At 42.0% G+C, this 14,555-nt stretch overlaps 1 protein-coding gene across 15 annotated transcripts in view; it reads left to right on the top strand.

Moving 5' to 3' along the window:
- tjp1a (tight junction protein 1a) overlaps positions 1 to 11,905 on the top strand; it is a 109,212-nt gene extending 97,307 nt beyond the window's left edge. For 10 of the 15 annotated variants that reach the window (XM_046032531.1, XM_046032532.1, XM_046032533.1 and 7 more), the window contains 10 exons: positions 90 to 341; positions 1,606 to 2,439; positions 2,596 to 2,678; positions 2,896 to 3,072; positions 3,289 to 3,395; positions 3,595 to 3,854; positions 4,567 to 4,721; positions 4,827 to 5,047; positions 6,986 to 7,129; positions 10,092 to 11,905. In XM_046032531.1, coding sequence (XP_045888487.1) covers positions 90 to 341; positions 1,606 to 2,439; positions 2,596 to 2,678; positions 2,896 to 3,072; positions 3,289 to 3,395; positions 3,595 to 3,854; positions 4,567 to 4,721; positions 4,827 to 5,047; positions 6,986 to 7,129; positions 10,092 to 10,186 — 2,328 coding nt within the window. In that variant the 3' untranslated portion in view covers positions 10,187 to 11,905. The remainder of the gene's footprint in view (positions 1 to 89; positions 342 to 1,605; positions 2,440 to 2,595; positions 2,679 to 2,895; positions 3,073 to 3,288; positions 3,396 to 3,594; positions 3,855 to 4,566; positions 4,722 to 4,826; positions 5,048 to 6,985; positions 7,130 to 10,091) is intronic. The other 5 variants (XM_046032536.1, XM_046032546.1, XM_046032535.1 and 2 more) reach the window with 3 other exon arrangements.
- The last annotated feature ends 2,650 nt before the right edge of the window (positions 11,906 to 14,555 follow it).

Genomic DNA, 14,555 nt, shown 5'->3' with positions numbered 1-14,555 from the left:
TAGAGGGGCTGTGAAGGTAGTAGCACTTGTTAGTACTGCACCATAGTGTGTCAGCGCGTGTTATTAAACATTTCTGAACCACTTCACAGAAAGCAGAGGCCGCTGCCGTCCCTAGCATCCCCCAGCAGCCTGAGCCCCTGGCTGAGACATTGCCCCCTGCTGTCGACGTTACTGTAAAAACTGTAGGGGGTCTGAGCCCTGACGAGGCTCCTGGAGCTCCCCACAGCCAGCCAAGCCCCAACCCAGAGGCTGGCTCACTTAGGAGGCCCACCCCTGAGCTAGCCCCTCAGAGCTTCTCACCAGAACCTCTACAGTCTGGAACGGCCAGTACAGAACCAAAGGTATCCATCTGACCGTCACTGGACGCGCCGTGACCTGGGCCAGCTCAGCCCAGTCTGACCTGGCTGACCTCCTGTGCTGCTGCTGCCTGTCTACCTACCTACTTCCTGCTGCCACGCCTCTCTCTCTCTCTCTCTCTCTCTCTCTCTCTCTCTGTCTCTCTGTCTCTCTGTCTCTCTCTCTGTCTCTGTCTCTGTCTCCTTCTGCCCTGCATGTCCGCTGACCACAGTGCTGCCCAGAAGAGACTGTGTGTGTGTTGTGTGCGAGAGGGTGTGTGCATGTGCTGGAGTGCGAGCAAATGCTGGTAAACAACAGTGGGCTTTGGAGATGATGGCTGCACTGACACGCCTACATGTAGGGGAGCAATGGAAATCCTGCAGCTCTCACTGTTGCTTATCTCTTACCTCTTTGCATGGCTGCAACATGTTTCTCTGTTAACTACCAGAAGCAGATGTATTTGTGCTGTATTTATCATTGTTGATTGAATGGATATCATTTCTTTGTAAAAGTAGCCATTAATTTTCCAACCATTTTACGAATGTTTGTCTTCTGTTTGAATTGTAGCTATGACCAAGTAGCGAAGACCACCTAAACAGAAATGTTCTTTATATTTGGATGGATAATTAATGGTTACTTCTCAAATATCAGGATATTAGATTTTTATTAATTTTTTTTTTTGTACAATGGGTATGTGCTTGTAATGTTAAATAATTATTGTGGAAGTTTCCTTCAAAATTTCACCAAGACAGTGGGTGACATTTTCCCTTGTGAATGCAGCAGTGTACACGTAATGTGTCAAGAAACCCCAAGTTATTAGTCAAATTATTGATAGACCCTCTGTAAGTAATTTACATTACATTTCTATATACCATTTTCAAATTTTGTCAGCTTGGACAGGAAAAATGCATCCCATTGTTTTGTTGTATTTCATCTTTGTTATTCTTTGTAATTCATTCAAGTGTTTAATTTGGGTACATTGTGGTGTTTTAAAGCTGCAATGAATGTTTGGCTGTGCTGCGATTTCTGTTTAATCTAAAGTGTCATCTGACCAGTAACTCTTCCCTCTCAGTTTCTCTATTTCAGGTCTGTCCCTTCTTGTTTCCTCTACTGCAATTAATTTCACGGACTTGTTTTAATATTCTCCTTTTCTCGTGCTATAACTGATTTTTGTATGTCCAGTTTTTCATATTACATATTTTATGTCCGTGTGTTAGTGGATCCTGTTCAGTTGTTAACCTTACCCTGTGTTTCTTATTTGTTTGGTAGATGTATCAGAATGATCCATACAGCACAGACAACAACACAGGGAGAATCAGTCACACCATGAAGCCTGTGACTTACAACCCTCAGCAGGGTTATCACCCTGACCAGCCATACAGAGATTACGACCACCCACCAAGTCGGTATGATGTCAGCAGCAGTGGAGTCAGCAGCGGAGGTGGTTACCCAGAACCAAAGTACCGGAACTATGACTCTAACCCACCCTACGAGAACAGTGTGCCTCACTATGACCAACAAACGTGGAATCCCTACAAGCAGCCCCTCTCTACTGCCAACTCCCAGGGCTACGATCCCCGTTTGCCATACGGTGACGGCCCTGACTCCCAGTACACCCCTCCTCTCCGCCACGACGGGCATCCATCTCAGCAGGGATTCGACGGACGGCCTCGCTACGGTAAACCGACGGGTCCAGGGCCTGTTCGCTATGATGACCCCCCACCTCCTGCTCCGCCTGACCTGCACTACAACCAGGATTCTCACCTGAGCACTTATCCCTCAGCTGCCCGTTCGCCAGAACCCCCTGCCCAGCGACCTGCCTTTAACCAGGGACCAACTCCACCGCAAAAGAGCTACAAACCTCAGCAGTATGATCCCATTCCTGTGAACTCTGAAACCAGCCCCACACCACCTTTCAAAGCAGAGGCCCCCTCACCGTCCCCTGCAGACCCTCCGAAACCCACCCCTGCCAGAGATGAGAAACCGGAGGATGACCCCGCCATGCGGCCGCAGTCAGTCCTGACTAGGGTCAAGATGTTTGAGAACAAACGCTCTGTGTCAATGGATAGAGCCAGAGATGCAGGAGATTCATCTGGGAACAGGGTAAACTGTTGGCAGATATATTACATAAGGCAGCTTGTGTAGTTACAGTTTTTACTAGTCTACTTAACATGTACATTTTCTTTTCAACATATTGAGAAATTAACACATTAGAAGTGAACATCCTACTGATGGGGTTAATTGTTTTTGCTACTACAGGCAGCCGATTTACCCTTGAAAGCAGGTGGAGTAATCCCTAAAGCAAATTCTCTGAGTAACCTGGATCAAGAGAAGACCTTTAGGTAAGCCAATGCTGCTGTTATTGTGTTTCCACTCACCCTGATTCTTCAGAGTAATTTTGCACTAATATTGTTTAAGTAGTCACTTTAATTTTGACATTTTGATAGTGACCAAGTTGCGCAACCGCTTCATTTTGGCCATTTTTCATTGTATTCTCCTGCTCTGTTCTCACCTGTCTTTTCCTTGCATTTAACGTGTTATTTTATCACACCAACCCAGAGCCCCAGGGCCTCAGAAGCCTCAGCCCCAGGTAGCTGATGACATTGTGCGCTCCAACCATTACGATCCTGATGAGGACGAGGACTACTACCGGAAACAGCTGTCTTACTTTGATAAGCTCCAGACTGGTCCCAACAAACCCCAGCCACAAGTACAAACAACCCACAACTACCCCAGGTGATGCCCATTCACATCCACACTCCCAAGAAATTCTGAATATAATGCTTTTATGAAACATCTTTGACTTATTTCACTTAGATGATATAGTTTAAAGGTATTAATGTGTCTTTCAACTTTCCTTCCAACTATCTTTAACATCCTTTACGGCTTTTATGTTTGTCTTGGTTATTTCTTCTGGGAATCTCAATTGATGGTTTTGGTCTTGTGATATAGGACGGAGTCAGTGGAGAAACCAAGTCCAGTGGAGAAAAAATATGAACCAGTTCCCCAGGTGACACCTCCTCTGCAACCAGCCACACTGCCCAAACCTGCACCTGAAGGTAAAATCCACTGTTTTCTATCAAAGGAAAGGGAGAAACTAGTCCTTTTATACTATCTACGCTGTAATCACATGCATGATGCATCTGTGTACTGTATCACACTATACGTTGTCTACTGAGAGACACTGACTGCTTTGAATGTCAAAATGTCGGAAATTACTGGAGAGCTTTTTGGCTGACCCTTATGGCTCTTCCACAGCCAAGCCTCCTGCCCGAGAGGACACTGTCCAAACCAACTTCCTGCCTCACAAGAGTTTCCCTGAGAAGTCTCCAGTTAATGGCACTAGTGAACAGCCTCCAAAAACAGTCACTAGCACCGGGGCTCCACCAGTATCCAGCTACAACCGCTACACACCCAAACCCTACACCACGTCTGCCAAGCCTTTTGCGCGCATGTTCGACAGTCCTAAATTCAACCACAACCTTCTGCCCAATGACAAGCCTGAGATTGCTCCAAAGGTAAGTTGAATTCCAATTAATGATGCTATTGATGTAACTGTAGTCAAAAACATAAGCAAGCAAGGTAATCTAGTTTTGAAAAAAGTAAAATTTTAAATGCAATTTATTATTTCATGCTGTACTTTTTCTCTTTCTATTTTTAATTTTTTTGTATCTTTTATTTTTTTTATACAATTTACCAGTATTTCCCTACACTTAGGTCAAAACTCTTCTGGAACTGTAATTTTGTCACATGTTGCAATTCCATTTTTCAAAGAGCGAATTGATCTGAAATAACTTTTCAGATCAATTGTAATGGGCCCATAGAATAAGGATGTCCATTTCTTGATTTGAAAATCCAGATTAACTCAAATACACAATTATACAAAATACACACATTTTAGGTTAAATTAGTAAATTAGTTTGGTTCTCACTGAGAAGCTATTTATCCTATTGTTGGTTGTTGTTGGTGGTGATTGTATCAGTATTTCTAGCTGCATGCTCTTCAGCTAAGTCGCACTGTTGCTGTGTTTAATAATGGCTCATAAAATTATAATTAAACAGCAATCAAACACATATGTCATAGCCGTCCAGTCGTGCTGTCCGATTACGGAAAGTTAATCCACACCTTCCAACCAGTCAGAACTGAGAATTTTCAGTCACCATACGTTAGCGCCATACCACATACAGTAACGTGTATATATAACACTGTACCCTCTTGTGTTTGGAGCAGGGCCGGAGCTCCAGCCCAGTGAAGCCTCAGATACCCCCACAGCCCCAGAACACAGACCATGACAGTGGTTTGGACACTTTCACGCGCACTGTGGACCACCGCACCAAACACCAGCACAACAACATCAACGCTGTGCCCAAAGCCATCCCTGTGAGGTAATAATGCAGCTCTGTCACCTGACGCAGGCTGACTAGAGAAGAATAGAGGTCTAAGGTATTCTGTTGAAAATGAGTGTGACAGTAAAGGTATCTGTCTCCCAGCCCCAGTGCCCTGGATGATGATGAGGATGAAGATGAGGGCCACACAGTGGTAGCAACAGCTCGAGGTATCTTCAATTCTAACGGTGGTGTCCTGAGCTCCATTGAGACAGGTGTCAGCATAATTATCCCACAGGGTGCCATCCCTGACGGTGTGGAGCAGGAGATCTATTTCAAGGTCTGCAGAGACAACAGCATCTTGCCACCACTTGACAAGGAGAAAGGTAACTTATCAAAGATGGAGTGAGGAAGAAGCCATGGGGTTTTCTTTTGTTTACATTCTTATGAAGTCAATTCACATGGTCTGTCATTTTTGTTTGTAGTTTAAGGTGCATGTCATGTTTTGGGGAGATATGCTGGAGCTAAAGTGCTGATTAACAATAATACTAACATATTGACCATGGAAGAAAGGACCAGCAGATGTCCCTGCCGATAAAAATATGCTTTGCTTAAAGCATCTATAATTGATTTTATGACAAGAATATATCAAATGACAACCAATGTGACACTGTGAAATGGGTCTCTCAAATGTTTACGCAGCTTTATAGCAAGTTTCAGGTCATTGTTTAGCTGCCCGGCCTGCAGCTTTGCTGTTTTAATTCACTCGCACTGCTCTCATAGCATCATTTTTGGCCGCAGAGGGCAGCTGTTTTCAGTGGGGAAAAAGCTCTAAAACCAGCAGAAGAGCTAAAGAGACAGATATTTCCCTCCATAAATCGTTCCAAGAGAGTTAATATTGCTACATAATGTTGCTCTGTAACTGCTGGATGTGTAAATGAGCAGCTCTGTTTGCTAATTAGTTTGCCATATCAACTTAAAAGGTGGCAATATTAGCAGTGGGGGAAAAAATCGATACAGCATAGTATCGTGATATTTGCCATGGCAATACTGTATCGATACACGGATGCCAAGTATCGATGTTTTATTATATAAATTGCAGATGGGAGTTTTAACTTTTTGGTACTAGAATAATAAAATCTATTGCTTTTTTAGTCCACTAGAAAACTTAACAGGACCATATAGAGGACTGAAAAAGTGATATGAACAAACAGAGAAATGTATCTTTTTAGATAAACAGATGTTGACAAAGTTTGACTTTAGGGACCTAGTTAGAAGTTGGAAAAAGGTAATAAATTGCAATATATCTCAATATATTTAAGATCGCATTAAAATCGAATCGCAACATAAATATCGTGATAATATCGTATCGTGGGGCCTCTGGTGATTCCCACCCCTTGGCAATATGTCAGTATGGTGTTCACAACTTGTTTCTGCTGCCCCCAAGTGACAAAAATCTTTATTTATTTGTTGGTCGGTTGGGTAAAATGTTAGTGTATGAAAATCCTCATCAGTCTACTCACTACTTGTTTCTTAAATATTTGTTTTTTTATGTAGAACCAGAATACCATAAAAACCTTCACACATCTCACTAGTCACAAAAATTGCTGTCAGATTTTGGGTTGTGGATGTCTAACTAGTCTGGAAAAGCATGAGAGACTTGTTAATGTTAATCAAATGATCTAAAATAAAGAGATTCTTGTTTTTCCCCTAACAAAACCTTTACTATGTGTACTATGAGGGAATTAGACTTTAAAAGGCTCAAATTCTTCATCTAAAATATTAAACATCTGCTGTAGATATCCGATGCGAGAGATGTTAATTATGTGAATGGCTGCCATGTGGGCTCGATACACCACCTGGTTCTTACACTTTGACAAGCTGAATTTTTTTATTAAACTAAAGTCTGCATTAGTTTAATCCAGCTGTCCTCTGCAGGCTGTATTATAGGCAGCTTCCTTTGCTCTTGCTGCGTCTAGTCCAATTTGCATAGAAATTTCAGACATGCAAAGTGCTTCATTGTCGTATCTTGCTGACATTGACAGATGAGACCACGAGGGATCTCCGCACCCCCCAATCATATCAGCTTTTGGCAAACAAACAAAATTACGTTACAACAATCTCAAATTATAGACAATAATTATAGATAACCCGTATCCAAAGTGCCATACTGTCAAATGAATCTTTACATTTCTAGCATGGATACCTTCCCCAAGCCTTCCAGCACTGTAGGGGAAAAATTACATTTGAGACCTGCTTGTGTGTGTTTATTTTTAATCACCCTGCATTGCGTTTATAACCACATTCTGTGTTTGTGTTTGCAGGAGAGACTCTGCTCAGCCCTCTGGTGATGTGTGGACCTCACGGCCTCAAGTTTTTGAAGCCTGTGGAGCTACGCTTACCTCACTGTGCGTCTATGACCCCTGATGGTTGGTCTTTTGCTCTAAAATCCTCCGACTCCTCGTCGGGTACGCTGGGCTCTCTCTGTTCTTCTGGGGTCATTTGGGCTGGCTGTGTGACAATTTGAGGGTTGTGGGTCACTGCTGAATCAGTTTTTACCCCTAGTTTTGGCTCTCAAATCAATTGCGAAAAAACTTGAACAAGATATTTTGGATACTCTGAGAATCAATCTAGGGGGAAAATCTGTCTTTTTCATAATTATGGTTTCATTTTCATCATTTATGCTGGTTAACGCACCCACTCAATCTCTCATTCACTGTATCACTGGTTTTCTTTTTTTATTTCATGTTCAGATCAGAATCTCTCCTCATTGTGTTAGGTGCTGAAATTGCAGTTTTCTCTCTTTGTTTTCACCTTTTAGTCACCTTAACAAGTTTCTCTGATTTCATTTCACATTCATGCACTAGACGCTTGGCTGTACAGCAATTTAATTTCATCAGGTAGAATTATAGTGCATGCTGCTCTGCTCAGAGTGATTTTTCTCACATGGCCACCCGAATCCTGACCTGAAGAACAGCTTTTATAGATCTTCCATAAATTGGGACACTGTCATAACTAGTAACGCTCGTCATTATGCTGCAAAAAAGTAAAAACTGACTGAAATCTTTTTACCATGTTAAAATATACCTCAATAATTTTAGTTTCTGTCTTCCTTAGTGTTCTTTCAAGATAGCTTCCAGATGGCAAGAAAATTAGTTTTCTTTTTTCATTAGTTTTTCAGACTGGCCTAGTTTGTTTACTAAAAGGAGTCTGGTTGTGAAATTGGATCTGGGAAGTAGAAGTACGCTAATAGATAAACCAATCACAGTTCTCGGTGCCTGCAAGGGATTATTCAGACACTTCATCAATAATGCAGTAGAAGAGATTTAAGCAGTTAACCACCTAATTAAGAAGTTCCCATAAATATCCAAGTAAAACCGCAAAGCAGAATCTGTGTTTATATTGAGCACTGAAATTGATCAGCACCGTATTTTGGACAGAAATGAGATAAAGAGAGAATTCTGCACAAATCATGTTTAATGGAATTCAAAACCAAGACAAACTTCTTTTTGTAGGCCATTTTAATCTGTTGTTTAATTGAGCAAACAAGATAACATTAGAGAAATAACCAATTCTCATATAGAAGTTAAAGTCAGTTTTTTAAAAAAGTGAAGTAATTTCCCCTTTCCCTGTTTCCCTTAATACTGCCCTTCTCACACCCTGTCTTCAAAAACAGTGGTCAATTTGGCAGTGGTTGGGATTAGCTGTTAATTAGCCTCATTTTAAGGATGAGACTTGGAGGGCTGAATGTGATGTCAGCTCACTCCTTTGTGCTGCTGAATTGTGGGAGGATTATCAGCCTGCGTCGTAATCCTCTTATTGTAAAGCAAGGCCACTCTCTGGCTTCCTCCTGTCCCCTCTGTGGGTTTCTTGTCACTTTGCTTCCCTGCTTCTCCTTTTTCCTCCTATACAGCTGTCTGCCTGTCTTCCATCTACTCCGTGTTATTCTGTAAATGACTGTTACCTGTTAGGCTGAGTTCAAAGCCACTGTAATACTTCAACTCTGAAACTGACTTTTGTTAATGTGCTTGATTTGAAAATCACACAAAGCTACTGACATTGTAGACAGTGACGTCAAATTACACAGCATCTCATCTAGGGCTGCAGCTAACGATGATTTTAGTATTCGAAGCTTCTATAGATTATTTCAACAATTCATTGATGCGTCGTTTAAGAAGTACTGTGCACGTTTATATGTGATAGATTTTGGTCCTTTCGGAAATTCATCGTGTGTCATACAGCTACCATCAAACCAACAACCAGACAGCTGCTTTACAAACACAAACATCCCCCGAGTGCTATACAAGTTATACTAAAGGCTTGTGCAGACTACACGACTTTCAGCGTCGGCCGATGGCCGTGCCGTTCACACTACACAACTTGCCGTCATGTGACGGGAGTCCTGAAGTCGTTGTGGCGTTCACACTACGTGACTGATCGGTGACAGGGGGTCACACACTACACGAGCTGAATGCAGCTCTGTCACCCGACGCAGGTCTGCGAACCACGTTTTGTCTAGAAAACACGTGAAACGGGAAATGAGCGATCCTGCACACGAAACAGCTGTTGTTTGTTATTATAAAGATACCAATTATAAAGACAAAGAATATGGGTGAAAGGATGGATTAGCACACGCAGGTAGCAGGGATTGTCTGAGCTACAGAGAGAGCTGCAGGTGAGTTAAAAGGTGCAACTCCCCGACACCCAGTTAACTCATGACTGTGAGGTTACAACTCACAGCCCAAAAAGGAGAACAACAAACGCATGTGTGTACATTTTCATCTGAGGACTGCGGCTTACTTTGGCTTCAACTCAACAATCAATCATGATTTCAGTCAAATGCTAAAGTTGCTGTTATCTTGTCTATGGTCCGCTGGCAGAACACCGGTGCTTTCTGATCAGGCGTCAAGTTTTGTTTTATGGTGGACGGTGATGTTTCTCATCTCACCCAGATTTTAGCACCAGATTGAGAGTTTAAAGATTGACAGTCGATGTCAGTATTTATACTGCCACACGTATAGTTAGTCTGTTCTACATTGATGGACCTCTGCCGAGCTGGCCATGCTTACTCTGATTGATTACTGGAACTTTCCTCTTGGCACAGACCTGTGTGTTTATCATTGCAATTACACTCAGACCTCACAGTGACTGAGGTTTCATTTGCAGTCAACAAGAAGCTCGGGACGTTCAATAAAACTATGAAATTGCTTTTACTAGTCTCCTGTTTTACTGTGCTTGAATATAGGCCACAAAGTCACGTGATATTACTTAACGTGGCTCCCGGACAATAGATGTAATCAAGTTCCCCATTTTAAAATGAGACAAGTTTGCAGATGAAGCGTGCTTATGAAAAACATGACAGCTTGTATTAAATTTTTTTTAAAAAGCAGCTGTTATTCCTCACTCTCCCCTCCATCTGTCTGTCTGCAGGTGACCCAAAAAGCTGGCAGAACAAGTCTCTCCCCGGGGACCCCAACTACCTGGTGGGAGCCAACTGTGTTTCTGTGCTCATTGACCACTTTTAAGGACGGACCAGCAGGTGTGAGATTACTGAATGTGAGACCATGTGGGGATAAAATGAAGAGGATGCGCACGCACACACACACACAACACATACAGTACACTCACGTGCACACATGCTGACAGATGCACTCCAAACATTCTTACACACCACATAATGGAGTATGAAGAAGACCCAGTCAGTGCTGTTTACTGCACCCACGGATGAAGGCGAGACACCGATGATCGTTACAAGCTGTTCTTTGAACTCTTTCCCAATTTGAAGTTTTGATGTGAAATAAAAACCGTAATGCATGCCCCATGCCACTGAGGATTGACACTATATATAAGGCAATTTTTAAATGTAATTTTTACATGAATATTGATGGATGGATGGTTTTAGAGGCAGCATACGTACTTTAAAAAATCTGTGTCGGTATATTTTATGCTATATATGCGTACAGGATATATGGTAGTATAGAGAAGATTTGCTAAAATTGTACTTTAAACTATAAATTCTACTACCAATCAACATCTTGTTATTTTTCAATTCAGGTGACGCAATACAAGTATGTAATCTCCACATTTTCCACATTGAGGGGATTTTAATGAAGGTTTGAGACAGATGCGAGGGAAGATTAAACCATGCGATGGTGACATTTGCAAGTATCTGTTGAAGGAGTTGGCAAAACACGAGCTGGATATGAATCCAGGCAGCACACTTTTAGAGGCGCTCTTCGTTCACTTCTTCCTTGAATTCTTCCTTTTCCTACAGTAATATCTCGTAGCTTGATTTCTTACCACGTCTCTCCTTCCAGCCTGAGGGAGATCTATGCATGTTCTTTACTCAGGTCCAGTAGCCTCCTCAGTTCTTTCCTCACATCTATTTCTCTCACTCTCTCTCTCTTCTCTTCTTCTCTTTTTCTCTCTGTGCACTCTTGCACTCACACACAAATAAGCAGTGATGCCTTATCTGCAGATTATTCACTTTTCATGAAGAAAAAAAATAAGTTATGATAAATTATGGTATAATGTCATTTGTTTTGCCATTTTTTTGTGAACCCTGTGTATAAAAAATGAACTTGGGTTTAGCACACAGTAACAGTGGATGAAGGATAACAAAGGTATGCTCTTCTTTTATCTGCTATGCATTACTTACAGAAGAAGAAAAAAAACAACAGAAAAGAAGTGGCTGTAAATAAAGCTAGCATATTGCCTTGTCTCTTTTGTTTGTAAATGAACTTTTTGTATGTCTTTCTTTTTTGTATAAAACTTAGAGAAAACATGTTTAAAAAAGTGGAAGGAAGTGAACGTGGTTATCTTTGTATTCTGGATATACCCTCAAGCCTTGGAAATTGTAACCTAACAATAATACATCACACCTTTTCTACCAATATATTCACACCATGTTATGGGCACAAAAAATATCTTTTTATGGCTATTTAAGGATCAGGAATGTGCTTGGGCTAAAATATATTGAAAAACATGTTCTTTTAAAAGGGTGTGCTCTCAAAGTGTCCCCCTCACTGACTTGTGATACTGGATGCTGTATTGTGTGCCCTTAAATGTATTTTTGTACTAATAGACAATATATTATGTATGGCACACCAGTACCATTTTATTTTTAGATATAACACGGCTTTAATTGGATATTAGCTCTTCACGTGTGGCTGACTTTTTTTTTTTTTCTCTTCAACACAATTTTAAGTATACCACTGTATTAATAAAATCATTTTTAAAATAAAGATTGTGTGTCTGTAAGGAAGCTTTTTTTTCCTACAAAGTGAACCTAAGTTTGTGTTTTTAATAATCTGGCTGTGATTGTTGCCTTCTTTCCTTTTAACATCTGCTGATCACCTTTGACTTTCTGTATATTGTAGGACTGCAGTTAACCATTTTCATGATCACTTAATGTGACATTTATTTTTGTATTTTTTAACCAATAAAATATCAGGAAATAGGCACTTTGAAGGTGGATCTGGCAAGTCCTGATGAGCATGTTTCACTGTTTTGTCTGACCGACAGTCCAAAGCTCACAGATGTTCAGTCTATCACACAAGACAAAGAAAAATAGCAAATTTCCACCTATTTGTTTTTTTTTGTTTGTTTTTTTAAATTACTCAGTTCAACTCAAATCAAAATGATAAATTTTGTTTAATCAATTATCTGGTTATTTGTTTTAACTCTACATCTTTGTTTGGCTGTATGTCATAGCTGAGGTTTCACAGCTAGATGGCACAGGTGAGGTCTGAATGAGTGCTGAGCAAGGTCAGAAATACAAAAGTCCTTCAGCTGTAGTTTCAATGTCTCAGGATACTGTTCTCAACAGAGGAGTCATAATATTTTTAGTGTATTAGTTGTTATATATAGCCTACTGACAACTTTAATGTGGTAAAAAAAACAGAAAAGGAGCTAAATACACTGCTCAAAAAAATAAAGGGAACACTAAAATAACACATCCTAGATCTGAATGAATGAAATAATCTCATTAAATACTTCTTTCTTTACATAGTTGAATGTGCTGACAACAAAATCACGAAAATCAATGGAAATCAAATTTATCAACCCATGGAGGTCTGGATTTGGAGTCACACTCAAAATCAAAGTGGAAAACCACACTACAGGCCGATCCAACTTTGATGTAATGTCCTTAAAACAAGTCAAAATGAGGCTCAGTAGTGTGTGTGGCCTCCACGTGCCTGTATGATCTCCCTACAACGCCTGGGCATGCTCCTGATGAGGTGGCGGATGGTCTCCTGAGGGATCTCCTCCCAGACCTGGACTAAAGCATCCGCCAACTCCTGGACAGTCTGTGGTGCAACGTGGCGTTGGTGGATGGAGCGAGACATGATGTCCCAGATGTGCTCAATTGGATTCAGGTCTGGGGAAAGGGCGGGCCAGTCCATACCATCAATGCCTTCCTCTTGCAGGAACTGCTGACACACTCCAGGCACATGAGGTCTAGCATTGTCTTGCATTAGGAGGAACCCAGGGCCAACCACACCAGCATATGGTCTCACAAGGGGTCTGAGGATCTCATCTCGGTACCTAATGGCAGTCAGGCTACCTCTGACGAGCACATGGAGGGCTGTGCGGCCCCCCAAAGAAATGCCACCCCACACCATTACTGACCCACCTCCAAACCGGTCATGCTGGAGGATGTTGCAGGCGGCAGAACGTTCTCCACAGCGTCTCCAGACTCTGTCACGTCTGTCACATGTGCTCAGTGTGAACCTGCTTTCATCTGTGAAGAGCACAGGGCGTTTGCCAATCTTGGTGTTCTCTGGCAAATGCCAAACGTCCTGCACGGTGTTGGGCTGTAAGCACGTCGGGCCCTCATACCACCCTCATGGAGTCTGTTTCTGACCGTTTGAGCAGACACATGCACATTTGTGGCCTGCTGGAGGTCATTTTGCAGGGCTCTGGCAGTGCTCCTCCTGCTCCTCCTTGCACAAAGGCAGAGGTAGCGGTCCTGCTGCTGGGTTGTTGCCCTCCTACAGCCTCCTCCACGTCTCCTGATGTACTGGCCTGTCTCCTGGTAGCACCTCCATGCTCTGGACACTACGCTGACAGACAAGGCAAACCTTCTTGCCACAGCTCGCATTGATGTGCCATCTTGGATGAGCTGCACTACCTGAGCCATTTGTGTGGGTTGTAGACTCCGTCTCATGCTACCACTAGAGTGAAAGCACCACCAGCATTCAAAAGTGACCAAAACATCAGCCAGGAAGCATAGGAACTGAGAAGTGGTCTGTGGTCACCACCTGCAGAACCACTACTTTATTGGGGGTGTCTTTCTAATTGCCTATAATTTCCAACAGCATGTGAAATTGATTGTCAATCAGTGTTGCTTCCTAAGTGGACAGTTTGATTTCACAGGAGTGTGTTTGACTTGGAGTTACATTGTGTTGTTTAAGTGTTCCCTTTATTTTTTTGAGCAGTTTATGTAAAGAATGAAGGACACTTTAAATTTCTCTTACATAATATCAGGACCTTAAGGTTCTGCTTTTACACAGTATTCCTTTAAAAAGTATGTTTTCATAAAATGTATTTAGAAAACCACCAAGTCGCCTCCTATTTTGGAAAAAAAAAAGAAACATTTGCACATCCACAGGATGTAGTTCCAGGGGGGCCCAAGTGGTCCCAGAACAGGTTCACATGTGATTAAAAAGAGGGGAAGAAAATCTGTTACAGGTATTTCTTCTGACCTTTCTCTTTTTTACTGGTTTCCTCTTCACTCTGCTTTTTATTGTGTAATACCGGATACTGTCACCTGTAACTCAAAGGCAGAAACTTCCCATCGTCTGTTAAACTGCTCACAACTCATGTCCAGAACCTGTGGGGGGATGGGGGGGGGGGGGGGGGCACAAGGGGACAATGACTCTTTAATGGGTC

The sequence above is a fragment of the Micropterus dolomieu genome, linkage group LG20 (genome assembly GCF_021292245.1).
Source record: "Micropterus dolomieu isolate WLL.071019.BEF.003 ecotype Adirondacks linkage group LG20, ASM2129224v1, whole genome shotgun sequence".
In the NCBI taxonomy this organism is placed as follows: domain Eukaryota; kingdom Metazoa; phylum Chordata; class Actinopteri; order Centrarchiformes; family Centrarchidae; genus Micropterus; species Micropterus dolomieu.
The sequence above is the reverse complement of the archived record's forward strand: the minus strand, read 5'-3'. Positions and strand labels throughout refer to the sequence as shown.